This window comes from Ornithorhynchus anatinus, chromosome 15, assembly GCF_004115215.2.
Source record: "Ornithorhynchus anatinus isolate Pmale09 chromosome 15, mOrnAna1.pri.v4, whole genome shotgun sequence".
In the NCBI taxonomy this organism is placed as follows: Eukaryota; Metazoa; Chordata; class Mammalia; order Monotremata; family Ornithorhynchidae; genus Ornithorhynchus; species Ornithorhynchus anatinus.
This window is the reverse complement of record NC_041742.1, coordinates 3875821-3900999: the sequence shown is the minus strand read 5'-3', so window position 1 is coordinate 3900999 and position 25179 is coordinate 3875821. Positions and strand designations below refer to the sequence as shown.

At 48.1% G+C, this 25179-nt stretch overlaps 1 protein-coding gene across 3 annotated transcripts in view; it reads left to right on the top strand.

Annotated features, from left to right (window-relative positions):
- Window positions 1–25179, top strand: part of PITPNC1 (phosphatidylinositol transfer protein cytoplasmic 1) — a 160033-nt gene that overhangs the window by 82463 nt on the left and 52391 nt on the right. For all 3 annotated transcript variants that reach the window (XM_029079665.1, XM_029079664.2, XM_029079667.2), the window contains exons 3-5: window positions 7555–7643; window positions 8780–8787; window positions 21635–21706. In XM_029079665.1, the coding sequence (XP_028935498.1) occupies window positions 7555–7643; window positions 8780–8787; window positions 21635–21706 (169 nt within the window). The remainder of the gene's footprint in view (window positions 1–7554; window positions 7644–8779; window positions 8788–21634; window positions 21707–25179) is intronic.

The window sequence follows — 25179 nt, the reverse complement described above, 5'->3', positions numbered from 1 at the left end:
TGACCCTTGAAATAGGCTTTTGAATCTCTTCCCCAATTTCCATGACTCCTGCTAGAACTAAGTACTGCTGCTTTTCTTCTCCATGTTCACCAGAGTCCATTCCCTTATATTGATTTTTTTTTTTTTGCATTCAGAATCCATAACCGAGACTGAAGCATTTTTCTTTTGACACCACTTCCTGCTCCTGTGGGTTCCAACCTGAGAGATTTGATCTTTGATGTGAGGTTTCAGCCTCGCCAAGCAGACAGAGATAGCTCACCCCCAAACCGTGTTCCTGCCTAGGAACAAATGTAATACCCTTGTGGGTAGTCCACACTCTTGTCAGATTTCAGAGCCACTTCCGAAGTAGAAGCTGGAAAATGGCAGCCTGCCTCCTCTGGGGATTTGAACCACTGTCGGGGGTCCAAGGTGCTGTGCCTGAGGGTCTGGAGGCTTGGGAGTCATGGGGGGAACATCAGCAGATGGTTCAGGGAGCAGTGGAAGGCCTGGCCAGCTGAAATGACAGTGCCACTGGCTCACTAGAGCCCAACCTGATCTTGAGACCCCAATTCCTCTCCTGTTTAGAGACAGAAAAATAGCCCTGCAGAAAAATCAATCCCCTTGTGATGGCGGCAAGGTTGTGGTGTCTATATGTTTTCCTTGGAAAATCCAGTAAATATAGGCAGTTGCGTTCCCCAAACAAAATTCCAGTCGGTGGAGCCCTAAACTTTGACTCATGGACATCCCTTTCCACTTTCACGCCCAGTAAGTTTCTACACTTGTCCCTAAATCCTCACTCGGGTCTTGCCCCAAGCCCAGGAAGACTGTAGGGGTTTGTTCTTGGGATCCAGGGCCCCTCCCAGTCTCTCGGTGGCTGGACTCCCATTTGGAGAAGCTGAGGCCGATTCTGCCCGGCGTCCTCCATCCATCCTGCGTACGATGCCTGGGAATTCCTGAATCGTGCTGAAATGTAAATGAGAACGGTGTGACTCTTCTATGAATAGCTTGGATTCCCATGGTTTGAGCCTTTCAGCCAGCAGCCAGCTCATCTCTGCCGTGGACGCTGAGCCGGGAGCTGAGCTGGGAACTGGGGGTGGGGGGCGGGGGGGCGGTGTTTTGAGGGGGTGTAAGGAGGTCTTGCCTTGTGAATTTCAGCATCTTGGAATGTCGGTGTTGGGGAGAAATTGGAGCAGGGGTATAGGAGAGAAAGTGGAGCAGAGGTGTAGGGCTGGTCCTGGCAGCAAAGGAGGGTTGAGGAGGACTGAGCTGCAGGATCTGAACCTAGGGAAAGTGTACTTCCTTGCAGTCAACTCAACTCACCTTTCTTTCCTTTGGGCTATTCTGGGAAAAGGCTCCCTCCCTCTTCTCCCCTCCCCTCCCCTCCCCTCCCCTCCCCTCCCCTCCCCTCCCCGACCGCCCCCCCCCCCCCCATGCACATACAAACAGTTCCTCAGCCTCTGAGTCCCTGCGGTCTGGCTGTAACTAGGGCTATGCCTCGCACGAGAAGCCCAACAGTGGCACCCCTGGACAAGATGACAACTTGAGGCTCCTGCAGGGGAGGGAATGCCCAGAAACCCTTGCCTCCCCCATAGCTTGGTTGGCTAGTAGTCCAGCGCATGTGGCACTGGATGCCCCTAATTGTGGTATTTTTATCTTAAACCCCCCAGCCTTCCCCTCCGCCCCCCACATTTCAGCTTGGGCCACTGCATCCCACATTTAAACAGTAGTGGCCGTGTTCACAGGGACCCAGGAGGGAACGCAGTGTCTCTGAGCATTGGGAGTGTACCAGGAAGTATGCACTCTAGATTCTGTGTACTTCATAAAAAGCCCTCACCTGTGCCATTTTGACCCCATTACTGTACATTAGGTATTTGCCCGGCGCCTTCACTTGGCTTCCTCTGAAGTGGCCAAGATCCTAGGAGCACCGTCCTAAGAACAGAGACGGGGGCTGGCCAGGTGTGGGAGCAGTGATCCCGGGGTGTGGGTGAAAGTAGCATCTCCCCTCTTTCCCCATCACTAGCCCATTCTCGCCCCCTCCCCAATTTCCATCTGCCAAGGTGCCCAAGGGAGGGGGTCGTGGAAAATCCTGAAGCTATTTTTAGACTTGTTTTTCAGCCTTGAAGAGAACATGCTCTTCACCGCCACGACTGCAGGATTAATTAGCCTGAGCTGGCAGGTGCCCATCAGGGAAAGATGCCAGCTACTCCATGTGGTGCTGCTGATGCAGACCTGGGCACTCGGGGGAGAGAGAGCACCATTTTTCCTGCCAGAGTGCCAAGCCCCCTCCTTTGCTATGCCACCGGCACGGTCTACAGGAGAGCTCAGCTTGCCCGCCCCTGGGGCTGGGTGAATCAGAGCTCCTGCCCTGGGCCCTGCACTTTAGGAGACTTGTTCCTCTCCTGGATTATCAGGCCCCCAGATCCATTCTTGAAACTTCTCTCCTGCCTCAGCCCAGAGACCCTGGCTGGGAGCTTATTTGCTCAGGGACAGTCCAGAGTAGGAGAAACTGCTCCTCTTCTCTCTAACTTCCTTCCACTCCCCACCTTCATTTCACCCCAGGCTGCAGGACTTGGGAAGGCAAATGATCAACAGATTGAACCCCTTTTCTGGTCCAGTGGAGAGGGCCATTTAGTGCAGTCGCCTTATTTCCCCGGCTCCCCAGGTGGCCCTGCGGATATGTATTTTGTTCACTTCCCAGGTTTCAAGCCGGTCCTAGTGGCTTTCACAGGAGCTGCAAGGACAGGCGGCGCAACCGTTTACTAATGTGAATAAATAATGGCAGCTGCAGAAGTCGCTTTAAATTAAAGACCTCATAAATCACCGCCCACTGAGTTTAAAAGAACAATTGATTATTATCAAATAATTGTGGAATTCCGGGCATTTGGCACAAAGGGGAAATGAGAGGTCAGAATATTCTTTTTGGACTAATGGGAAAAAAAAGAGATGAAAGGAGCAGACTGCCTCATTCATGTCATTTCCAACGAGTCCCATTAGTGGGAGTATAATCTGAATGAAACAAGTGAGAGGTGACCGAGGGACAGCTTAGAAGAGGAGTTGGACTGTTGATTTTTGCTTTCATGCTGGTCACTTGGGGAAAGCGGTATTGGTTAAGTGGTACTGTTTATCAAGCACTGTACTAAGCGCTGGGGTAGATAAAAGACATTTGGGTCCCACATGGGGCTCACATTCTAAGTTGGAGGGTGCACAGGTATTGAACCCCCATTTTGCGGATGAGAGCCCTGAGGCACAGAGAAGTCAAGCAACTTGCCCAAGGTCACGTAGCAGGCAGGTGGCAGAACCCGGATTAGAACCCAGGTCTTCTGACTCTCAGGCCCGTGCTCTTCCCACTAGGCCAAAATGGGGCCAGACATCAAGGCTCGTCCACCGACCCTCCCTAGACCCCAGCGGCCCGGCCAAAGCTTTGGATCAGAAGCAGAATGCCCACCCATTTTCTTTTTTTGCAGTTTTCTCTTCCACTGAGGAAAGACTCCAAACTGTCTCATAAGTTTGGAAAGTCCAGGGAGAGGGGACTTTCTCTGAGGGCTTTTTCTCTGACTGTAGGAATGGATGGAAGGGGCATGTGGGAACCTAAAGCCTGGAGGCCTAGTGGAGTCTAGCCTCTGCCTCTCTCTGAGATAAATCTTGAATGGGTGTTGGCGGGATGTGTCCAGTGGGGTGGATTGGGCCCTCATAGAAAGCTTAATGGAGAGGAAAACAGAAAACGGACTGGTAAGCTGAAACGATAGCATTACTTCATGTGCTCTTGTGCTCCTATCCAGCCTGTGTTTTGACACAGGATCATGTAGGGGAGATCCAGAGACAGAACATCAGTACTGTGCGTGGCTTGGCAAGGAGCATATCATGACAGGAAGAGTCCTTATTCCCTTGCACTCCATCATAAACAAGGAGTAAGGATTGATGGTGGTAGAGAAGGAGCAGAGAATCCAAGGGGATTCTTGTTGAAGAATGGGACGCGTTGGAAGCTTTGAAAAGCTCTTGAAATGGTTCAGCAGTAGTCAGATTCTTAGAGCCGAGATTCTTGGTCCTATCCCAGCATCAACAGAATATGGCCAAATTAAGTCAGATGTAGAGCATTAGTATGAGTCTGATAGGACAAGTGGACTGAGTCTGATAGGACAAGTGGATTATAGCAGCAGTCTGTATACCCTGACTAAAGCCAAGTCCTATTGAATTGTGACCGTAACCAGATAAGGAAGGCAAGTGGCAACAGTGAACAGATCTGTTTGCCCCCCTCACCATCCCAGGAAAATGGTACTTGCTTCGGAGTGGAGCTGTGTTGGAAGGTGAGGATTCCCACGAGAATGCAGAACTCTTGGGGGTTTCCAGGCTAGATTCCTGTCATTGCTAGGATTCCAGATTCAGATTGCTCCTGAGATTCTAGTTTCCACTCACTCCCAGGATTCTAGACTCCAGCCTTGGCTGGAGTTCCAGATTCCAGTTTGCTAGCAGATCTCCAGACATCAGCCGCACAACTCCCCTCCCCACCAATTCTAGATTCCAGTCACCGCTGGAATTCTAGATTTTAGTCGAGGCCAAGATTAGAGATTCTTGTGGCTGAAAACATTTGGGATGTGGTGCTTTGGTGAGAGGAGCCCCAGTGTCCCACCTGTCCCATCAGATGAATATCACAATGGACAGATGCGACTGGGAACCAACCCCAGTTCACTTTTGGTGGCTCACCCTCCCCGAAGCCAACTCCATCTCATTTCCCCATCCCCCAGGCCCAGCCCCTTGTTGCACTCCAACCTCGGTGCCTGCTGAGGTAATTCATTGGCACAGACCATAAAACCTCTGCCAGAAGCGGTGTGAGCATGAGGCAAATGAGCAGTTACTGCTGAGATAGTTTTATTAGCGTTAGAAATTCTGCATTAGAGCTTGCAAGAGGAATTGTTATGCGAATTATTAAACTGCCTCAACTCACTGGCCACTGACATCCTGCCTTAGAGTAATTGCGTTCATCTGACACTTCCTCCCAACGAGGAAGAAAGGCTCTGATTTCCCAGGTGGTTAATCCCGCTAAGAACCCAGAGTTCCCATCTCATCCAGAGTGCGATCAGAAATCAGGTTTGTCTGTACTGAGCAAGGCACTAGAGCTGTGTACAGCAGGACCAGAAGCAGTGAGTTTATCGGAAGCGGAGAGCTTCTGGGGATAGCTGAAGTGGACGGGTGGCATGAGTTATACCTCCTTGGCTTCAACCCAGAGCTGGGAGGGGCTTTCATCCCCGTCGTGGACTCGGCTTAAAATTCAGGACTGTTTCCTGGCAGCGTATGGCCTTCAAAAGCTACAAGCCTGCGTCATCCGCCTGGGTTTGATGTATTAGACATCAGACCCAGAGGCAAGCAGCTGCGGGCACCAGAATCAGAAAGTAGCAAAGTGGTGGCAGCAAAAAAGAAAATGTCATAAGACCCCACCGTCCTCCCCTCACAGTCTGGTATGACACGGGTGGAGAAAGGGTAAGGGCTGAATGTGAACTTATGCAGGACTTTTTAGTTCTGCTGTCCAGGAGGGTTTGAGGGAAAATTCAACAGTCCAGGTGAAGAGGAAGGAAGGTGGGAGGAAGGAAGCTGCATTAATGCTTGATTTTCCTAAAAGTGTGAGTTAGTGATGAGGTCCTCTGTACACAACCTTGTTTAGGATGTATCTGGCATTTCCTGATTTGGCTAAGGTCAGCGTTGAAATGACCTGGATGGATGAAGGTGGAGCTCTTGATCCTTGGGGGGTTTGGAGACAGGGAGAGGGACAGAGAGAAAGAGAGAGAGAGAGAGAAAGAAAGAGAGAGAGAGAGAGAACACGAATGAACACACTTAAGAACAGGGGACAATATGGACTGGAGGCGCTTGAGGAAAGAGTTTGGAGGAACCTGGAAAGTTTCTGAATTTTGTCCAAGAAAGCTGAGGCTTTCCTCGTACTGAGATAGCATTTCTCTTGTCACTGCTAGAGCACAGTCACTTCTGTTGGCCCAGAGCTTCCAAAGAGCCAGGCCCCCAGATCCAGTCTCTCTGTCTGTCTCTGCCCCTTGTCTTTCTTGGTGCAAGGAGAAGGGAGGGGTGGAGGCAAGAGGAGGCTGGACTCCATTGTCCCACCCCTTACAAACACCCTGCAGAGCAATGCATGCAGTGTGACAGAGAACGTGTCTACCAACTCAGATATATTGTACTCTCCCAAGCACTTAGTATGGTGCTCTGCACAGGCTAACCACTCAATAAATACAATTGATCAATTGATTGATTGATCTAGGTACTGCCCCAGCAGTGCAAAAATGCGGCGGGGTATACTCCACCCTATAAAAACCGCCTCTTTCCCCGGACCCAAGAAGCCAAATGCCAAGTTCATCTGTGTCAGCCGAACCCTCTCCCGATCCCAGCATTTGGGGACCAGGTGATTTCTGCCCCAGGGGCTCTGTCCAGTTTCCCTGATGTTGGGCATTTTCCTCCTTGGCAGAAGCTTCCTTGATCCAGCCAATGTACAAGGAAGCTAGGATTAGAAAATCTCCTTGCCATCTTTCCCCATGCGTAGCGTAGCCTCTTCCCTCCCAAGTTGCCAGTGGAGTTCTGTCCTCCACATCCAACTGGTTTCGAAAAATGGTTTCTACATGTGGCCAGCTGAGCCCAATGCTCCAAGGAAAGTTGGAGTTTGGACAGCTGCTTTCCCCTCCTCCCTCCCTACCCCTGTTTTTCATCAATCAACCAACCAATCAATAGGACTGTGAGCCCTATATAGGATAGGGGCTGTGTCCAACCTGATGAACCTGTATCTATCTCAGTGATTAGAACAGTGCTTGACACCTAGTAAGCACTTAACAAATACCATAATCATTTACTGAGTGCTTACCAAGAAGTACTGGACTAATGATAATGTGGTATTTGTTCTGCACTTACTATGTGTCAAGCATTGCCTTGAGCACTCGAGTAGATACAAGGAAATCAGGTCTTACATGGGACTCACAGTCTGTAATGGGGGAACCAGGTCGTGAATCCCCATTTTTCAGATGGGGGAACCGAGGCACAGAGAGTTGAAGTGGCAAGTTGGTAGAGCCAGGTCCTCTGACTCACAGGCCTGTGTTCTTGCCACTCTGCCACGCTGCTTCCCCAAACACTTGGGTGGGTACATCAGAAGCGAGACACGCATTCTTATTCCTCAACGAGCTTGTAATCAGATAGAGGAGACAGACAAAAATCACAACTTAGTGATCAGAACTGACCCTTCCACGGTCTGAAGTCCCTGCCCTAGCGTGAGACTAAAGGTCAAGGCAGGGCCGGGTTCCAACCACACCAGCCTCTTTTGGGGCTGGGTGAGGGCTGGGTGGAAAAAGTTCTGAACTCAAACATTCAGCAGGTGACGTCCATAGAACTCCCTTCCAGCAGCCCCATCTGAACGTGCAATTCTGCAGAGGAAATGGTTTCTGATTGCATCAAAATGCACATACCACAACTAGCGTGAGGGGAAAATGTGTCAGTCTGGTCCTTTGGCGATGTGGAGGTGTGGGCTGCTCTAACAATAGGGTGAGGCTCAGAAACAGACCCCCACTAGAGCTCTCTGTTCTTTATTTTCAGCAAATTACCTAGCTGGGCAAGAGCTGTTGTCCCGAAAATATTTTATGTTACGGAGAAGGCTTGGAACTACTATCCATACACGATCACAGGTGAGTCCTTGGGCACTAGTCACAGCCAATTCATCGCAATTCAGGGTTCATTGTCTAGCTTAGGTATCGTCCTTTGGCCTTGGCTTCTCTCCTGTCTCCTCCTAGTGCCCCATCTGTTGGCTGGTTCAGAGCTCATTTGTCCTTCCTCCAGAATTTGGGAAGGGGAAGTCAAGGGAGGTGCTCTCTGTTGGAAGTTCTAGCAGACGTTTGTTCATCAAGGAGGTTGAAACGCTTGGCTAAAAAAGCAACATTTGAACTTTGTGTGGATTTGATTTATCCAGGCTCTACCTGGTCTGGTTACCACAATAATCACGAATCTGTTAGTCTTATTCTGACCAAATGGTTCAAACTCAAGTCACTGTCCTGCACTAATTCCTTCTGCTAATTGGATCCCATCCCTAAAGAGAGTTAAATGTCCAGCACCTGGGGCACTGTCATCAGCAGAAAAACGTTCATCAGATACTCAAAAGTCACTTTTCAATAGAAAAAGTGAACTGGAAAAGCTTCCTTCTGAGATGAAATAATACCCAGAACTTGTAGAGCCCCTACATATTACTTATCTCATTTTGTCCTCCCAACCACCCTGTGAGATGGGGAGAGGGAGGCATCACTGCCCCCACTTTACAGACAAGGAAACTGAGGCCCAGAGAGGCTAAGTGATTTGCAGAAGGCTCCAGGGCATGTCAATTTCAGAGCTGGGATTAGAACCCAGCAACTTTGACTCCCAGGCCTGTGCTCTTCCCACTTGGTCATGTTTGATCCTCCCTACATCACTTCAGACTACTTTGCAATAAGGTAACATTTTTCATTCTACTCAGCAAATGGTAGTCCTTTTTTCCCCTCTGATACAAAATTTCCTGGAATAATTAGCATGCTAATCTCATTGCCATTCTGGCCCCCACTGTCCAGAGATTTCATTGTGTATTTTTCGGGTGCAAGGGCTACAAGCACAGGCCTGTAATATTCTGAGTTTTTATATTAGTTCCTAGGTGGGAAAAATGCATTGCTATATTTAGCCATCATAGTGCAATTGCAAGTACTAGTTCTGTGTTAAGTGAAAATGTGGCCTGTATGATCATGTTATCTTTCTCTCTTTTCTTCCCCCTCCTCATCTTCAAATGACACATCGGGGCCAGAATACACAGTAAGTTTTCCTTTACTCATTTTCAGAGTCACTCAGATCGGAAGAATAATCGTAACGTCTTATATGTCTTTGCCATGAAATCTCTTAGTCTGATTTAGAGATGGTGGGTTAGCACATATCATGGGATAACTTGCTTCTGCTCCTTTATTGGGGCTAATTTCAAGTGCTTTTAGTGTCATTTAAAACCATTTTTTAACTATTAATTTTGAAAGAATTTACCTGTTTTCCCATCTGCAATAGAGAAGTAGCTTCGTCATTGGAAATGGTGATTTTTTTTGAGGAATTGTTTTGATTAGAAGATGGCAAATAAAAATAATGTTTTTTAAGCTATGAACCAAACACACTAAGAGCTAGGGTCGATGTAAGGTAACTAAGTCAGACACAGTTTCTGTTCCGTGTGGAACTCGCAGCCTAAAGGGGAGGGAAAACATGTATTTCAGCCCCTGTTTTATAGATTAGGAAACTGAAACCTAGAGAAATGAAGTGACTTGCCCAAGGTCATGCAGCAGGCAAGTGGAGAAGCTGGGATTAGAATCCAGGCCTCTTGACTCCCAGACCCTGTTCTTTCCACTAGATACTGCTTCCCATAGGGTAATAGGATAATAGGGTAATACTGTGTGGCATAATGCTTAGAAACATTTGGTCTGCTAAAATGGGAGGTAGGAGAAAAAGTATCACATGTTTGAATTCCTCAGAGCTTTTTCCCAGGTGATCGCCAAGACGTAGGACAAATCATTTAGACTGCTCCTAGTCTTTCCACACTCCGCCTCTAAATTGGGGTTAGGCATCCTGTATTTTTCTCGTGTTGGGATTTGCATAGTAATAGGAGTATGAATGGAATTTATTGAGCACCCACTGGACATAATGCACTATATTAAGCACTTGGGAAAATGAAACATAAGCAGGAAACACATTTTCACCCCACAGGGACCTTCCTACACACCTAATAAAGGACAGTTGACATTCTGTATCATCTTTCCTTATGGGTCACTTATTCATTCATTCATTCAATAGTATTTATTGAGCGCTTACTATGTGCAGAGCACTGTACTAAGTGCTTGGGATGAACAAGTCGGCAACAGATAGAGACAGTCCGTGCCGTTTGACGGGCTCACAGTCTAATCGGGGGAGACGGACAGACGAGAACAATGGCAATAAATAGAGTCAAGGGGAAGAACATCTCGTAAAAACAATGGCAACTAAATAGAATCAAGGCGATGTACAATTCATTAACAAAATAAATAGGGTAACGAAAATATATACAGTTGAGCGGACGAGTACAGTGCTGTGGGGATGGGAAGGGAGAGGTGGAGGAGCAGAGGGAAAAGGGGAAAAAGAGGGTTTAGCTGCGGAGAGGTAAAGGGGGGATGGCAGAGGGAGTAGAGGGAGAAGAGGAGCTCAGTCTGGGAACGCCTCTTGGAGGAGGTGAGTTTTAAGTAGGGTTTTGAAGAGGGAAAGAGAATCAGTTTGGCGGAGGTGAGGAGGGAGGGCGTTCCAGGACCGCGGGAGGACGTGACCCAGGGGTCGACGGCGGGATAGGCGAGACCGAGGGACGGTGTGGAGGTGGGCGGCAGAGGAGCGGAGCGTGCGGGGTGGGTGGTAGAAAGAGAGAAGGGAGGAGAGGTAGGAAGGGGCAAGGTGGGGCCATGTGAGCCAAACCTATAAAAGGGAAATGAGACCAAGCTAGGGAATGGAACAGCTTTCTCTGGACTAGAGTAACTTGGAAGAAGAGCAAGTTGAAGTAACTTCTTGAAGGAGGGCTTCAGTTCATAAGGAAAGAAGAAACTGAGTGAAGATCAGAAAGAGAAGGATGGCCGAGCTGAGGGCAGAGTGGGCGAGGCCAAACTTCTCTCTACTGTGAGTGTCGCTTCTCTTGAATACACATTCTCTGCACTGGCCCCGGGCTGGGAGTTACCAGTTTTAGGGATGCAAGCTCTGAGAGGGAAACTGGAACAGAAACTGACGGTGCCAAAGGGATCTGCAATGCAGCCCTCACTCAAGGCTTTGGCGTGGAGGTTGCTAATTGTTGGGATAATGACATCTGGAGTTACTGGCAGCTAATACTGTCCCTGGGCTCTTAAGTCACAACTAGTAAATTCAAAAAGAGACAGGAGAGTGTCAAAGGGCACCGAGGCCAACTGACCAGGTGGTTATAGAGAAATTCAGTCAGTTTGGGGTAGAGGACGATGGAGTTGCACTTCTTTCTCAGGAAGATAGTGGGAGAGGACAAAAAGCTTTTGAACCCTCAGTGTGAAAATTTTGGGTACAAAACTGGGTTCTATCAGGTCAGGCATCAGACAGTGAGAGACAGCCGACTCGGGCGCAGTTCAAAGGAGACCTCCCCCTTCCAGTGGGTTCTGAGAGAGGCTGCAAACTCTTTCTAAAGTTTGGAATGTCACCAAGGAAGAAGCCAAGGGAGGTTGTCTTAATCCACTCGCCCACCCACCTCCTCCTGAGAAGCTGATTTTCATCCCAGAGCCCCAAAAGTCAAACCTTGACTATTGCCAGGATTCAGCCGGGTGGTCCTTGCACCCTAAAAGACAAGGAAGAGCTTCCTCCCCTTTGTCACTCTCTTCTCCTGAGATGGAAAGCAGGACAGCGACCTAGAAAATAGCATTTTCCCATCCCCTTCTCCCACCACCACCTGGAGGAGGAAACAAAAGCCCTTTTAATAAGAGCCCTCAGAAGAGACAATTATGTGAAAGATGTTACTGTGAAGTGCCAAAGGAGGATTCAGCATTGTGTTAGTGATAGGAGGCAGATTCAGAGGGACCAGCTGGACTTCAAGAAAGGGTGGAGACCGAGGTGGGCCGATCTGTGTTATTCAACAGTCAAGACCCCAAGTGGCCAAAGCAGTCATGGGACCCAGTGCCGAGGCCCAGGAAACATTTTTTGTGGTATTTGTTAAGCACTCAGTATGTGCCAGGCACTGTACTAAGTGCTGGGGTAGATACCAGCTTGTCAGGTTGGACACAGTCCATCTTGGGGCATGCAGTCGTAATCCCCATTGTACAGATAAGGTAACTGAGGTACAGAGAATTGAAGTGACTTGCCCAGACACCCACAAGAGAAAAGTGGCAGGGCCAGGATTAGAACCCAGGTCCTTTTGACTCCCAGGCCTGCTTCTTGGATTCGGCAGACCTGTGATAAAATCCTACAAAATCAGTGTCAGTGTTGTTCTGTTGAGCGACTGCCCTCCATTTGACCACGAGGTGGAACGATGTGACTTCGTATTTGCCCGTTGTGCACTCAACCAGAGAAAAATCAGCTAGTCCAGTGACCTGCATTTGAGAAAAATGATGATGGTTTGCCTGGTGGTGTTGGAGTCTCCTCCCATCAAGAACAATGTTATACGAGTCTTGGGCCTGAGATCACAGGACCAAACACCTGTGCCAAGGCATTGATTAGTAGTGTGGACAGCGCCACTCCCTTTCTCTTGTCTCTGCCAGTGACGGTTCTAGTGGGTTATGGAATGCAGCAAGGGAATAGGTCAAGAGGGGTATAAGACATTGGGAAATGCAAACAAAGGTTTGGGATGGGGGGGACCCGTTTTCAGCTGAAGTTACCTCAGTATGGTGTCGATGCTGTGCCCTAGTGCTGTAATATGGCAGGCAGTTTGCCTAGGTAGCCATGGCACCCAGAGTGGTCAGCTATTTTTCAGGATTCTTCCCGGACCTGCCCATCTCACCGAATGCCCTCAGTGGTCCTTTGGTCAGAAACCCCCAACCTGCTGGCACGGCCCCAGCAGGCATCCTGCTCCCGGAGGATTTGTATGCTTCTAGTGGACAGGGATCGTGTCTGCCACCTCTGTATCATACTTTCCCAAGCACTTAGTACAGTGCTCTGCACCACAGTAAGCGCTCAGTAAATACCGCCGATTGCGGAACCAGAGTGAGAACCCCGACCTGATGCAGAGCTATTGGCTATCGTTTGCCTCATCGTCTCCTCAATCTCCCAGCCATTTGATTTGATGAGCTAGCGTGGGATAGTCCTTTGCAGTGGCCCAGGCTAGTCATACCCAGCAGTTCAGATTCTCTGCTCTTTGTGTTTGCTCCGGCTTTTCACAGCCTTTCCTTGTGTACTTTAAGGATAATTCAACCAGCCAGTTTTGAGTCAGGAGAGCAGAACAAAATGCTCTTTAACATAAAAATAGTTAGAGATATTTACCCAAGTAACTCAGAGTAGTACTTCAAGCTGAGCTTGGGAGTGAGTCCCCGGCGAGAAATGTTTGCTTAAAGGAATACTGCTTAGAGAACTGTGGCATCGAATCCGTGATCGCCTATCGCTATTCGGGACATTTTGGTTAGCTTGGTTGATTCATTTGTTCTGTGGACTCCTACTCAGATCGAGTGGGTGCGATCGCAATGCCCCAGCTGACAGGGGGAGAGGATTGGGGGGGTAGGGTGGGGGGGCATCCTTTCCTTCCTAAAATAAAGAAACCTAGATGGAAGCAAAGTTGCCAGTATTCTAAGGGAGCAAATTCAAGTTTTGAAGAGGAATTCAATGGAACATTTTTGCCCTTGATTAACCCGCTTTTTGCCTGTCCTCCTAATTGAAGATACCTTGGAAAGTGTCAGAACTACTACAAGGCCCCTATTGTTTAATATACTCCAGCGATGCTTAAATTGGCACCGTAAATGTTGATCTAGGGTATCTTTCTTTGAAGCATGTTTACTTTTAATATAGTTCATTTTTGTTTTTCTCATTATCTTCAGTAGTATTTTTGCGTGCCTCTTAGGTGCAGAGCTGGAGGGAAGTATGTCCCATTTAGTCCAGAGGGAGGGCCTGGAAATTAACAATAAGAGAAGAGGCTGGGATGAACTCCTCCCTTTATTGCTGAGATTCCTTTCCACTGGAGGTTATGCTCCTGTCTCTTTAAATGAGCTTCAAGGCCCCGTGTAGATCACGACTAGAATTCACCAGGGTCCTCAGCTTCTTTCTCTCTTTGACAGACTCAGCCAGACTGCCGAGGCACCATTCCCCGTTCATCTGCTTGGCTTGAACAGACTAGCCCCAGCGCACCTTCCCCCATTCAGAAAGCCCGGCCTTCCATTCATTCACACAGACTGCTCTCTCGCCCGCCTGTCCTGCTTTCCCAACAAGCTGCCATCAGCCAGCATGTCAGAGAGCCAGACGACTCTCTATCAATGAATGGCATAATGAATGAACAGAGCATTTGTGTCAAGTTCGGGGGCGGGGTGAGAGGCAGTTCTGTAGTTGATGTTCACCGCCTCCAGAGAGTCTGTATAACACAAACAGCTGTTTTGCAGCCCAAGTTCAGAATTCTCCCTCCCTTACATTCCTCTCTCCTCTAGATTACCGTCTCTTTTCTTTTCCACTGTTTTTTTTTGTGTGTGGCATTTTCTCTTAAGGTCTCTCCTCTCTCTACAGTCTTATCGTCTATCCCTATGTTCTCTTCGTTTCTTGGGTGCTCCTTACCTGCCTCCTCTCTTTTTTTTGGGGGGGGAGTGGAATTTGTTAAGTGCTTCCTGTGTGTCAAGCACTGTTCTTTCCTGCTGGACTATCCTAACCCTGTTTTAAGCCTTTATCCCCTCTGTGCCTCTAATTCCCTTCTTCCTCCTCTCCCTGACCCCATTCCTGCCGTGGCCTTTTCACCCTACCCAAACCCCAAACTTTCATCAGTCTGACAAAATCTCTTCTCTCCCCATTTGTTTTTTTTTTTTAGGATTTGAGGTGTCCATTCATTTATTCATTCTGTAGTATTTATGAAGGGCATATTGGGTGTGGTGTATTGTCCTAAGCTCTGGAGGGAAAATGCATGGATGAGAATTAGACGTTCTGTGGCCCACAAGGGGTTCACAAGCTAAGATTAAGGTAGGGAAGGTTAGTGACAGACAAGAAAAGGGGAAACAGTAGCAACACAAAAACAACCTAAAAGACAAGGACACAGATAAATAGAATACAGGATATCGAACCGAGAATTATCTCTGAATCTTACTGAGGAGAAGAAACGGTCTAACGCAAGACTTTCACCTCCTACTGACTAGGCCCAGAAAACTTTGCGGTGTCATAAACTTGAAGTAACCTTTGTGCACATGTGAGCTCTAGGGAGGCAGCTGAGATCCTACGGGAGATTCTAGTGTTTCCTCTTCTGATTCAGGACTACACTTCACGGCTCTCACTTGGAAGTTGCACTGATTATCTGATCCCTCCATCCCACCCCCTGGCCCAGCCCCCAGGGCACAGTGAACAAAGGCTGATGTCAAATGCCTTTGGTTAAACCAAACTGAGTAACCACAATCCTTTGTTCCACGCAGCGGCATCCCCAGTATTTCTGAACTGTCCGAGGTCTTAGTCTCTTATGTGTCGAGGCCTTCAGATCCATGGTGTCCTAGAAGAAGCATTTGCTGTGGAAAATGATCCCCAGGTGGGAAGATCCCAGAGTAAAGCAAAGCTCTCAGCGATTGATTTCTCTCATCCAGCAAGATGTGCTGAGTATAGAGGGTGGCTTTTGCTGAATGCAGATGTTTCAATGAAAAGGTTGAGGCATTTGAAAATTTGATTATTATTGATTATCTCCTAGTAAACTTAAAAATGCCCTTATGGCTTTGAAACCCACTTAATATCATAAATGCTTTTCTATTTTTAGCAGTTCATACCGGAATCGGGCCCTCCTTTCAATAAATGTCAGGTCTATAAAAGGTTGTAAAGTTGTCAGTAATGTGGTAGGTGGAAATGGGAAGAAAGTGAAGCATCAAGTTTCCATTAAAGGAAGGCAAATAGAAGTGATCATGGGAAATCCTATAGCCATCCACAAATAGTCCCAACCACTGAGCCCTTCCTTCCAGGGCCGAAGCTTCTCCTCGGTAGAATGTGATGTCAGTTCTGAAACAGCACCTCTCTTTTGCAGGAATAGGGTAGCAATCTTAGACCGCTGGCGGAGTGAATTGCATCAGTGGTGGGCCACCCACAGACCATTTTTGTGGGCAGGATCAGGCTACCTACCATCTTGGGCAGGACGAATCGATCAGTAGCATTTATTCAGCACTAAGTGCACGGTACTAAACATTTGGTAGTGGCCCTTCTAAAATCCCACCACCTCCAGGAAGCCCTCCCCAGTTCATTCGCAACCGCCCTCCCCCCACCACCATGCCAACCCACTCTTAGCACGTATGCATTCTCTTAAATATTTACTTAGTCAACCAAACAGTTATATTTAGAGAAGCAGTCCAGCCTAGTGGAAGAGCTCAGGCCCGGAAGGCAGCGGACCTGGCTTCTAATTCTGGCTGTGCCTATTGCTTGCTGTGTGACCTTGGGGAAGTCACTTAACTTCTCTATAGTTCTGTTTCCTCAACTGTAAAATGGGGATTAAATACCCTTTTCCCTCCTGTTTAGATTGTGAGCCTCAGGTGGGACAGGGAATGTAACCAACCTGATTAACTTGTATCTACCCTAGTGCTTAGAACAGTGTTGGACACATAGTAAGTGATTAAAAAAATAATAATACCCTATCTTAGCAGTTATGCATTTTATCAATTATTTATGATTTCAACCAATCAGTAGTATTTACTGAATTCCACCTGAATGCTTAGCACTGGGAAGCAGTGTGGCTCACTGGAAAGAGCACGGGCTTTGGAGTCAGAGGTCATGGGTTCGAACCCCGGCTCTGCCACTTGTCAGCTGTGTGACTTTGGGCAAGTCACTTAACTTCTCGGTGCCTCAGTTACCTCATCTGTAAAATGGGGATTAAGACTGTGAGCCCCACGTGGGACAACCTGATTCCCCTGTGACTACCCCAGCGTTTAGAACAGTGCTTGGCACATAGTAAGCGCTTAACAAATACCAACATTATTAGAAAGTGGTTGAGAGTGCAAATGATGCCAAGCCCATGTTCCCTACCCTTAATTAGCTTTCGATCTAATGGAAACTAGCTGGATTGAGGGCACCAACCAGCCACTGGGGGAATGGCAGGAAGAGATTTGAGGGCCTCCACCTCCTTACCTCTTACCTCCATTCTTATTGCCAGATCTTGTCATCTCCTCAGCTCTTTCCTGGCTCCCTTATGTCCAGTCAGCAAAGCGGCTCTCAGAACTGTCTGCAAATTGAATGTGAAATTTCATATGTGACCCACCCTGTCCCTTTAAGGCTTTAGCTTGCTTACGTTTAATTTTGCTCTCATAAGTGTTTCTTATTGCCATGGCAACCCTAATCAATCATTGGGCTAAAAATAACTCCTTCATTTTCTACAAGATGCCTGTAGCAGATTGAAAATTCAGTTCTGTCGGGCATTTTACAAACCCTGCTTCATTTCCCGCAACCGAGCCCAGGAGAGTTGGAACCTGAAATTTGGTCACGATTCCTTCCAAGGCCCTAGCCTAGATCTTGTCTTTCTCGACATCCTTCTTGTTGGCGCAGAATCCCCCCACCTCCGTCAAGAGTCACCCTGAATGGGGTAAATCCTCTTAGGCTAAGCTCCATCTCATCTCTCTGGCCCAGGTTTCAGGTTGCCAGAGTTCTGTGAAGACCACAACTGATCAAGCTACAGAGAGGGATTTACAGAAAGAGTACATTCTCGTGGATCTGTGAGGCAGACTAGAGAATAAACTCATGAGAGGGTCACAGCGGTGCCTGTAGTCTGATTGACCTTAAAACAGAAAATTACGACTCACTTTAAAATTGGGGGTCTGGCAGCTACAGTCCCTGGGAAGAAGGCAACCATAGCCTTCCGGGCAGAGGCAGAGCAAATGAAGATGTATCAGCAAGAAATCTCAGGCACTGAAAGGTCATTTCTTCACTGGATGGAGTCCCTCTGACTGCCGGCTAACAGGCACCCCGTTCCTTCCAATACAGGCCCTAAGGGAAAAACAGAATAACCTTCCCGGTCAACCTCCTTCCCACATTCCTTTCCCCACACCCTGTGGTGCTCCCCAAACTCTCCTTCTGGCCTTTGGCTCTTAATCCCTCGGGAACCTCAGAACCATGAGAGAGTAAATTTCATATAGACAGGAAATGGGTCTAGTACTCCTGTTGAACTATCCCAAGGGCCTAGTAAACTGCGTCACACTCAGACGGTGTTCAAAAAAACCATTATCGCTGCTAACTTATGCTGGGAGTGACAAAACCAAGGTTCTAAGCTGCACTGGGACCTTAGATGGGTTACCTAAACTCTCCGAGTCTCAGTAGACTTCTCTATAAAAGACGATGGTTTACTTGCACTCTGGGGAAGAAAAGAATGAGAAATCCCAGATATTTCCATGTTCCTGCTTCCCGGCAAGACCCAGAACCCTGGGGCAGGGAGGTGATGGCTTATGAGTGAAGTTTTATATGGTAGGGAAGCCTACGCCCCTTTAGAAAACAGAAGAAGGTTTAGCACTTGGCAAATACTAAACCAAATCCTGTGGCATGAAGCTGGTTCTTCAGCCCCGCCGGGGCAGTGGGAGAGGGAGTGCAAGCGTGGTGGCTGAGCCTAAGGTTCCCACTGCGACCTGCTCAGAAACCCAGCCCAATCCCAGAAGCCATCTCTAGGGGAATACTGAGTAAGCCTCGTAGGTTATCACACCTGCTGCTGCTATTGTTTTTGCTGCCAAAGTCGCCACCTAATTCCCCAGCCTAGACCCCTCCCCACAGCCCCTAAAGCATACCGATCTTGCTTTACCAAGATCCACCCCAGTGTCGAAAGGAGGAAATTATCCTTTTTTGCCTCTAGCCTGACATAAAGTTCCACTCCTCCCCAGGAAGCAGGCAGCAGGCTCTGAGATTCGCTTTATGTGGGGCAAAAAAATCAATAGGTCAGTGGTATTTCTTGATCCCTTGCTGTGTGCAGAGCACTCTACCAAGCACTTGGGAGAGTATAATATGAAACCACAAAGAAATGGGATTCCTGTTGGGAGGGCCTACTAAACATTAGTTCCGATGACTACAGAACAGGTTGATTTCCCCAAGAGATCAGCTCCTGGGAGAAGGAGGGAGCAGTAATTGCCTTTTTAAGACATGGATCATTATTGGATAAGAACATTTTCCAAATGTGTAGGGTGCATTTATTTTCCCCAAGTGCCATACATTGATTGTAACGCTGTTCTCCGGACAATGAGTCCAGTTGTTACCATGCCTACACCCTAGAAATGGTCTCTTGAAGGGAGGCAAAGAAGGCTAATGGAAAGGATGAAGGACTACAAGTCCGGAGATGCAGGTTCTGGCCCCAGCTCTGCCATTGGCCTGCCTGCCTGACCTTGGGTGAGTCACTTAGCCTCTCTGGCTCTCAGTTTCCTCATCTGTAAAATGGGGTTAAAATCCACAGTCTCCCTTACTCCTTACACTGTGAACCCAGGGTGGGGCAGGACCTTTGTCTGATCTGATTATCTTTTTTCTGCCAAAGCACTTGGTATAGTGCCTGGCCCTTCCTAAACACTTTCTAAATATTATAATTATTACTATGTGTCTCCCCTAGTCCTGTCCTTCCCAAGGACCTCAGGAGCCCACGCTGGGTCTGGACCTCTCTTCCCCAGAGCTCCAGGGTGCTGTTCCACGGGTCCCAGAGGTGGCCCAAGGCTCATCTGACCAAGCCACCCTCCCTTCCCTCTCCCCACCCCTTAACGTTTGGCTCCAGTGGAAGGGTTGAGGGAAGGAAGGAACAATGCCTGTTTTGGTGATTTGAAAATCGTAGATGGTTCAAGCCCCTGTAGACATTCTTATCAAATCAGTCAAGCACAGCCACCTAATTACAGGCCCCATCCACCTTTACCTCTCTGAAACAACCCCTCCCTCATTTACCCCAAGGATAACAGACAGGCTTGTAGGAGGGAAGAAAGAGTAGAGATGATGATGATGAGGATGACGATTGCACTCAGACTCAAGGTAATAATCCTTAAAACAAACATCCAGGGAGGGAGAAACAAGCTCTCAAAAGGTGTCCTCCCTGCCCTGGGGAAAGTACAATAGATTGTTTCTTCTGGGAACCACAGGCTAACTCCATTACCCTAAAAGCTTGTCACTTCTAAAAGGGACTCAGCAAAATGTCTGTCTTCAGCTTTCTCTCAAAGGATACTTGAGAGACCAGGTGACCAGGCCACCTCAGGTGTTCTGAGGTGCTCTGCTAACTCCGGTGACCTCTAGCCATTGACTTCCTTCTTTACTTCCAGTGGCTGCCCTGTGCTTGTCAGAGTGGCCCCAAATAATGGGGCATCATTTAGGGGTGGGGAGGGTTTCAGCATGTGGCAGCCAAGATGTAGTTACCAAACGAATGACATAATTCTTCCTGGAGGCTATTAGTGGGATCCATGTTCTCAGAGGCACAGTTTGGATTGCCGACTTCACGCAGATAAAGGAAGATGAATGAAACATGGGCACCTGCTTCATCCGCCAGGCTGAGGAGCTGGAGCGAGGGAGGGGAAGGGACTCCACTGCGGTGGAGCGATAAGTCTCCCGGCAGGAGGGAGTGGTGGGAAAGGGGCCACCAGTCAAACACTTGTCTGCCGTGTGACCTTGGTCAAGTCACTTAGCATCTCTGTGCCTCTGTTACCTCATCTGTAAAATGGCATGGAGCCACACGTGGGACTATCCCAGTGCTTAATACAGTGCCTTACACGGAGTAAGCGCTTAACAAAGACCATTGAAAACATCCATCAGTGATATTTATTGAGTACTTGCCATGCAGAGCACTGTACTAAGAACTTGCGAGGAAACAGTACAATAGAGATGGTAGCCATGATCCCAACTGCCCACTAGGAGCTTATAATCTAAAAGGGGAGACAGACATTAAGAAAAGTATTAGGGAAAATGATAGAATAGAATGATATTTAACATAAGTGCTGTGAGACCAGGGGTGGGGTGAGTCTCAAAGGGCGATCCCTGTGGAGTTAGGAGTTGAGAGACCTGGATTCTAATTCTAGATGTATCATAGGCCTGCTGTGTGACCTTGGATGAGTCACTTGGCTTCTCTGGGCCCCACTTTCCTCATCCGTAAAATGGAAATGGTAATAGCTGCCGCTCCCTGCCTCGCAGCGGATAAAGCAATTTTAATTGATGTGAAAGTGCTTCAAAAAAATAAAAGCACTCTACAAATGCAAGGTAGTATTATTGTTATTATTTTCAAGATTTATTAAGCTCTTACAGCATGCAAAGCACCCTCCTTAAGGATGAGATGATTACCTGAAATAATTATGGTCTGTATCGAGTGCTTACTAGTGCTTTCTGGGGTTGCTAGTAGATAAAGATCAGGTCCCAGGCCCAGAGGGGGCTCACCGTCTCACGCGGGGATGAGAGACACATAAAACCAGGAAAATGTAATCAGAGCAACAACAGGTTAAAATTCAGCTATTCAACAATTTCAGCAGTAAGCGTATGTAAGAGGAATCACAGCTTGGAAGGGGTAGCGTGTAGGCACCTCACGCCTCCCGACAGAAAGCAGCATCGTCTAGTGGATAGATACGGGTCTCGGAGGCAGAAGGACCTGGGTTCTAATTCCTGCTCTGCTACTTGACCATGGAAAAGTTGCTTTACTTGTCTGGGTCTCATTTCCCTCATCTGTAAAGTGGGGATTAAGACCATGAGCCCCATGCTCTCTCCATTAGGCCACGCTGCTTCTCAGTACCATTTATTACAGAACACTTGTACTGTTTGGTTGAAGCTAATTAAGTGAGACCTTGCCAAGGAACTCAGTCACACACAAATGCTCCAGCTGTTGTAAACGGTGTCTTGTTAGCCAGTACTTCCAAGCCCAAAGGAATCACCCCAGGATCCCTCAGGACTGGGCAGAGGCTGGGTTTGACCTCATTTCTGCTCCAGGAGAGGGAGCACCAAATTGTCAAGCAGGTCTTGCTGATGAATGGGTACTGATCAGGTGGCATGGATGGTGACACCTAACTGATGGACATATTCTCTTCCACAGTGCTCATTTCTCCCGAAATTCTCCATACACATAGAGACCAAGTATGAGGACAACAAAGGAAGCAACGATAGCGTGAGTATTCCCCCTGGCCGGGTTGTGCGTTCATCGTACCACCGTCACCAGGTCACTGGGTCCCACGGGGCATTGGGCGAGGACGTGGCATCTCCCCAGAGGGAGCAGGACCTGTCCCCAGTCCCATTAGCATGCTCTCATCAGAGGGGTCTCCCCTCACCATTAAAGTTGTTCCTTTGTCTTAAGGTAAGGGCTTGGGGGCCGGGTCGCCGTGGAGATTCCTTCTACGTGGAGGGAGTCTGCCCCGAGGCAGGTGTGCTGTGGAGGGAGGGCCCCGGGGATCCGTTCCTGGCTCTGCCATCCAACTGGCATTGAGAAGACAGCATCTCCTCCGTGGTGATTAGCAGGGCCTCTGACTCTGGAGGGAGAAAATCGCTTGTTTTGTGTTGGTGCCACGATTCTGTGTATGTCGCATCTGATTGTAGAGTGATATCAGCCCCATCTATAAAATGTTTCATGGGCTCTCGGAGCCTTAACTAATATTGGTTAAGTGGTCTAGCATCTAGGGCTGGAAAGCGCTGTATGAATACATGCAGGAGTGTTGTTGTTGCTATCATCTCTCTTCTTCTCTGGCGTCTTCCCTTGACTGTGTATGTTACGTCAGGCCTCTTTGGAGCTCCCTCCTCCCCCTAACTCTGGCCAGGTTTCACCCCAAGGTGGACCTTCAAGGGAGCCCGGGCTGTTGAGGCTGAGCATTGCTTTGCCCAGGAGTACATGGTTCAGCCAGACCACTTTTCCCAGGTTGCCAGTTGGCTGTCGTTGAAGCTGATGGGGCAGTCAGGCCGTCGACTCTGTGCTGGCGAAAGGGGCAGAAGAGCGGACAATTCCCGAACTTATAGGCATCTCCTGTCTGGGACTCCTCACTACTCAATCATTTGGCATTTTCCTTCTGCCTTTGGGGCATCTCCACGTGGTTGACATCTTGGCATCTGAAGAGAGACCAAAACGAACTCCTTGCCTTTCCCCCTTAAACTTCCTTTTCTTCCACCCTTGTTTTCCCAGGGCTGCAGGTATCTTAGCACCAGCCCTGCAGACCAGAAGACTTTCACAGTCTTCTCATTTGGACTTTGAATTTGCAGAATGATCCCAGAAAGGGCCATGAGAAATAAATTATCCACCCAGTAATAATGTAAAAGGAACTTTGGCTAATCTAGACTTCCCTTGCAATCACGCTCTTCACCGTGCCATTATCTGAACTCTGATTCTTCCTCTGGTGGCCTCTGATTTAATGAAATAGATATTGATTGTAAAAAGCAATATTTGGACTCAAAGAAGCTGAAGGTGATTATATTGATTAGTGCATAGAATTGTGGAAATGCTTTCACCCCCCTGCTATCAAGTGGCATGTGAGTTAATTAATTTTGTTCCTTCATTTTACATGGTCCATTATCTAGTAAAATTAAATGTGATTCTAGTAGAGTGACTAGATAGAAATATCTTCTTGACTGTTTAAATAAAACTAACACAATTATTTAGGGTGCAGAAACCAGTGGTTGGTGATTTTATTAGCTATTCTACCAAAGAGCATGTCTTAAAGAGAGACTCTTTTATTTTCAGCCTGTGTCTGTGAGAGTTATTTAGGACCTAAGTGGGAGGCATTCGGGCAGGGCTGGGTTGTGGTCACTGCCCCAGGCCATAAAATGAGAGTACTGAAGGTAGGGTGGCCACCAACAGCCCTGCACGCATGTTGTGTCAGATGCATGACGTAACGTAGCAGCGTTGTTTTTTGCCATTTTGGCCAGTCTGTGCTAAACCCCCAGCAACTAGGATGTGTCTCTTAGGGGCCAGATCTGATGTGATCCCCTTCCAGGGCGCTCTAACCACCAGAGCATCTTCTGAGCCACGCGACTTAGCAGCAGAGGCTGGACAGTTGAATTGAAAATACCGGATCTAGAGATGTCCAGGGCCCTGTCTGGAATAGTCAGGGCCAGGCCAGCTGAAAAGCTGCCGGCTGGCATCCTAACTGAAGAGTTACTGCCGTGGTATTTTGCGATGGTAGAGATGGAGTAGGGGAGTGCTCATTAACGAGAACTTTATCGTTATCTGAATTGCTGCTGCTGCTGCTGCTGCCTCAGCTGCTGGAATCCTGGATTTAGGTTGGCTTAAACGGAGGGGAAGAGCTGCTGGCTGCATTTCTTCTTCCAAAAAAGCCCACACCACCACTGAAAATCATGGTAAGGCCAGAGGACACTTCACATATAAGCAGAGTCTATAAAATTCCAGAAAGAAGTTCAAATCATGAGTGAGCATTATAGCCAAAGTCAAGACATGGAGGGGCCTGTTTTCCCTCATTATAATGAGGTTCTGACCATGGGCCATAAGGGTTATATAGAGTGTTCACCCACGCTAATTAAAATGCTCTATAAAAGCAGTAACTCCTAAAGTTTAAAAGGATCACCCCCTTGACCTTTTGCGGGCCTCCAAGGATCAGCAACCCAGCCATCAACTCCTGATGGCTTGGACCAGTGGAAGATAGGAAGAGCATGCATAATTGAAATCCTCAAATAACACCCACATCCAGTCTCCTGCCCCCTCCCCCGCCCCCCCAAACAATCCTATTTTAGTGAATAAGCCTCAGCTTCATTTAGTACTGAACTGGTTGTTTTCAGATAACTGACTAATTGAGGCTCATTCCCTGAAGCCCTGGGCCCTGTGGCCCAAGCACTAATGAGCAGTGAACTGGCCAAAGGATGGGGTGGAGGAGGAAGAAGGAGGAGGAGAAGCCAGCTGGCCCCACTGGCCCATTCAGTGGGGTCATCAGCCATTGACTGATCGATCCCTGGCTGTACCAGTGGACTAAACCGGAAATCACCTACATCGAATTACAAGACTTGCGTTACAATTGGATTCTGTTGAGATTGGAAGCACCAGTACGGCTTTGTGTAAGGTAAATCATGCCAGACAGATGTCATCTTCTGCTATGACAGAGTGATGGCGCTCAAAGAAAGTGAGAAACAATAGCAGTAACCTATCTAGGTCACAGGAAGGCTCTTGATTGCATCAGCACTGGAGGAAGACACAAAATCATCAGACCAACCCATCCCTGTCCCATATGGGGCTCCCAATCTGAAAGGTAGGGAGAGGAGATATTTCACACCCATTTTCCACATGAGGAGACTGAAGAACAGAGAGGTTAAATGATTTTCCCGAGGTCACAGAGCAGGACAGTGGCAAAGCCGGGATTAGAACTCTAATGGCTGGTTTTGTGCTCTTTCCACTAAGTCCCATTACTTCCCTAAGGGTAGTCATCAATGGCTTTGTGTCAAACTCAGGAAGCTTACCAAGTGGCATTCCCCTGGGATTGATCTCGAGACTGCATCTCTTCAGTATCTTTTTGATGACTTGGGCAAAGCTGTCAAGAGCTGGCCAGTCAGATCCCATCAGATGATACTAATTTGGGCAGGGTTGCTAACACTCTGGAAAACAGAAATAGCATCCAAAGTGATGTCGCCAAATTGGGAAGACAGCCCTGC